The sequence below is a fragment of the Aedes albopictus genome, unplaced genomic scaffold, assembly GCF_035046485.1.
Source record: "Aedes albopictus strain Foshan unplaced genomic scaffold, AalbF5 HiC_scaffold_32, whole genome shotgun sequence".
Taxonomy (NCBI): domain Eukaryota; kingdom Metazoa; phylum Arthropoda; class Insecta; order Diptera; family Culicidae; genus Aedes; species Aedes albopictus.
Genome location: NW_026917112.1, coordinates 98,267 through 101,511, shown reverse-complemented (window position 1 = coordinate 101,511; position 3,245 = coordinate 98,267). Strand labels below are relative to the sequence as shown.

The window sequence follows — 3,245 nt, the reverse complement described above, 5'->3', positions numbered from 1 at the left end:
AACACAAAACTGATGAATATAATTTGGGCTACAGTTTTTACATTTTTGTAGGTACATATTTTGGTTATACTACTCAATCCAAATATGGATGATGTATTTTGAAATTTCTTAGGTAAAATATCAAAGATGTGTGGAATGTGGACCCTGAGCTTAGTTCTGATGGACATTTGCTTTATATTTCTTTATATAACAGTCTATCGTGGCATCGTGAACAGATTTATATTTATTTAATCCCAACTTTTCGGATCATCATCTTGGAAGATTTAAGGGCATAATAATATCCACGAAAAGTCTTCCACACCATTCCTGTAGCATATTCAGTCGTAGTTCCTTTCAAGTATTTTCCATTCAAATTGCTGTGGATGGATAAAATTGCATAAATAGAATAACTTTGAAACCAAATAGTTAAGAAACAATATTTACCTGCCGTGGCATTTGGAGTACCACCATGCACCATGATAATCAACTGCACAGTTAGTAGTATGAATATCGTTATCTTTGTCGAACGTACTGAATTGATAACTTTTTGTGCCCGTTATTGAGTCACCCGCCGTTCCACTAAATCCTTGTGCCATAGTCACCTTGTACGCCTCATGCTCACCCGCCACTTCAAACCTCTCGAGCTTCGCGTGGGTTGAGTTCCCTTCGAAATCCTCCAGCAGGACCACTAGCTCATGTGGTCCAGAGTATGTCAGTTGGTGGATGATGTCCAATCCGAGCCAAAACTCTCCACCATCCATGTTGCCGAAGCCTCGTTTGTATTCAGCCCATTCGCGATAGAAATTAACAGAGCCATCGAAGCGCCGCTGGATCACAGCCCATCCACCGCCGTCGTACTTTTGGTCACAAAAAACGCGTTTCGTCTCCTGGGGACCGATTTGTATGTTGTACACGCCGGAAACCTTCGATGGCACCTTATCGCATGATTCGTAAATTTGTTGATGGTTTTGTTGTGTTTTAACGAGGTCACGCAGCTGCCTCAACTCCGTCACGAACGAGGAAATGTTATTCTGAAGTCCGATCTCAAAATTGAGAATGCGGTCCTCTAATGCTTCAAATTTTGCAACAAGTATCTCGTAGCCAAAACCACTCTGAGCAGAAGTGCAAATTATTGGTAGAATAAGCAGGATGGTTTCGAAAGCACGCATGATGCCACTCTTTTTAAACGTTGAGGATAATAATACTGAAGCTGCGACGGTTGTAGCAATACTAAGCGACAATTTATTTCGAATTGTGTAGCATCAAGCAGAAGACCAAGTTTATAAAAAAGGGGATTTTTATTAAGGAGCGGAGAGCGAGAGAAACAAAATTAAATAAATCATGTCGGGTGTTTGTCTTGGAATACATGCACGCATCTAACCAGTGAATCCCCAAAATGATTAATGGTTCAGACTCAGACAGAAGGAGCACGAGCTAATCCGGGGTGAAATTCATCACTAAAAAACAACTTTTGCAGATAACATTCGTAGCAATCCAAATATTGGCAAAATAATTTCTGCTAAACCAGTACCGGGGTGATCTCTATAAAACTACGCGACACTATTTGTAGTTGCGTTACAATCTCTTCTTGCAGTAATCAAAAATACTGCATAGGATTGACAACAGCTGTATACGGAGATAAGAAGATCACGTAAATTCCCATCAAGCGCAGATACTCCACGGTGCGATGATTGCAGTGGATCTGGCGATGTGATGAAACTAGTCTGGAAAGGGATAATTTGATTATTTGAACAAATTTGAAAATGTAAACAAGTCTGGGTGTCCACTATTGGCTAAATCTGAGTGGGTCCACTATAGTCACCGATTTAACATGGTAAGAGAATACGATCTACCCAACAGTGGACCCCAACCACCCAATAGTGGACCCCGTGGGGTCCACTTATAGGATAATTTGATAGAGATTTCAAACAATTATTTTATGAGAAATATAAGGTGATTAGCCTGTATGGCCTTCGGGCAATGCCGGCGAGCCTTTGGTACAACTTGGGGTCTAAAACCCAAGTATATCAAATGGATCTACACAACTGTTGTTCGGCCAATATTGGCCTATGGATGTCTTGTGTGGTGGCAAAAGGGCGAAGTGAGAACGGTCCAATCAAAGTTAAGCCATCTCCAAAGGATGTGCTTAATGGCGATGTCTGGAGCGTTCTCTTCAACTCCCACGGCAGCTCTCGAAGTTCTCTTTGACCTTGCCCCACTACACATTCATCTCAAACAAGAAGCACTTTCTTGCACTTACCGTCTATGGGTACTCGGTTTACTAGAGGAAACTCCAGTCAACCGCAGTTCAACACACACCTCGTTGTTTCCACTTTTGGTGAATTGGGACATACAGTGTATCAAAAAATTGTCCGTACAGCAAATTTTTTGTCAAAATAATTTTTCATTCAAATGGTAATAACTTTTTTATGCGTCAATCAGATACGCTGAAATTTTGACCAATCATGAATCATATATTAAAGCTCCATTGGTAAAGTTTTGAGCGAGATCGAATAAGTTTTCTGAAAGTTATAGAACTTTTAGTAAAATTTATAAGATTTTTGAACACATTTTTAAAACATTATATCTCAATATGCACTCGATGAATTTTTTTCAATTTTTTTTTGTGTTATATTTTATACCTAAGGCTTTCATATGCAGCCATGATTGGAGTTTTATATTCACTACAAAAAATATGAAAAATGTGCGTATGTAGTTGACGGTGTTTTAAAATTTACCATATTTTGCACATATAATCTGCCAAACGTTTTCCACCAATAAAAGTACATTAACTGAACGAAAAATCCATAGGACCTACTCTTCATATGTAGTTTAGTAGGTCCTGTATAAAAAAATATCATTAAGAGAGTTTAAAATAGTTGAAAACACTTGGCACTTTTGTTGATCAAAATATGATAAATTTCCAAATAACACTCTGAACATATACAGATTTTTCATATTTTTTGTAGTGAATATAAAACCTTAAACGAAGCTGCATATGAAAGCCTTAGGTAAAAGCTGTAACACGAAAAATATTGAAAAAGTTTCATCATGTACATATTGAGATATAATGTTTTAAAAATGTATTCAAAAATTTTATAAGTTTTACTAAAAGTTCTATAACTTTCAGAAAACTTTTTCGATCTCGCTCAAAATTTTACCAATGGAGCTTTAATATATGGGTTATAATTGGTCAAAATTTCAGCGTTTTTGATTGACGTATAAAAAAGTTATAACCATTTGAATGAAAAATTATTTTGACAAAA

General features: G+C 37.3%; 1 protein-coding gene across 1 annotated transcript; it reads right to left on the bottom strand.

The window, feature by feature from the left end:
* Nucleotides 1-205: 205 nt before the first annotated feature.
* LOC134284611 (ficolin-1-like) lies at nt 206-1,255 on the bottom strand. The gene is made up of 2 exons (XM_062843593.1): nt 424-1,255; nt 206-356 (listed from the first exon to the last, which is right to left on the bottom strand). The coding sequence occupies exons 1-2, from the start codon at nt 1,146-1,148 to the stop codon at nt 224-226; spliced, it is 858 nt and encodes a 285-aa protein (XP_062699577.1). The 5' UTR covers nt 1,149-1,255; the 3' UTR covers nt 206-223.
* Between the last annotated feature and the right edge of the window lie 1,990 nt (nt 1,256-3,245).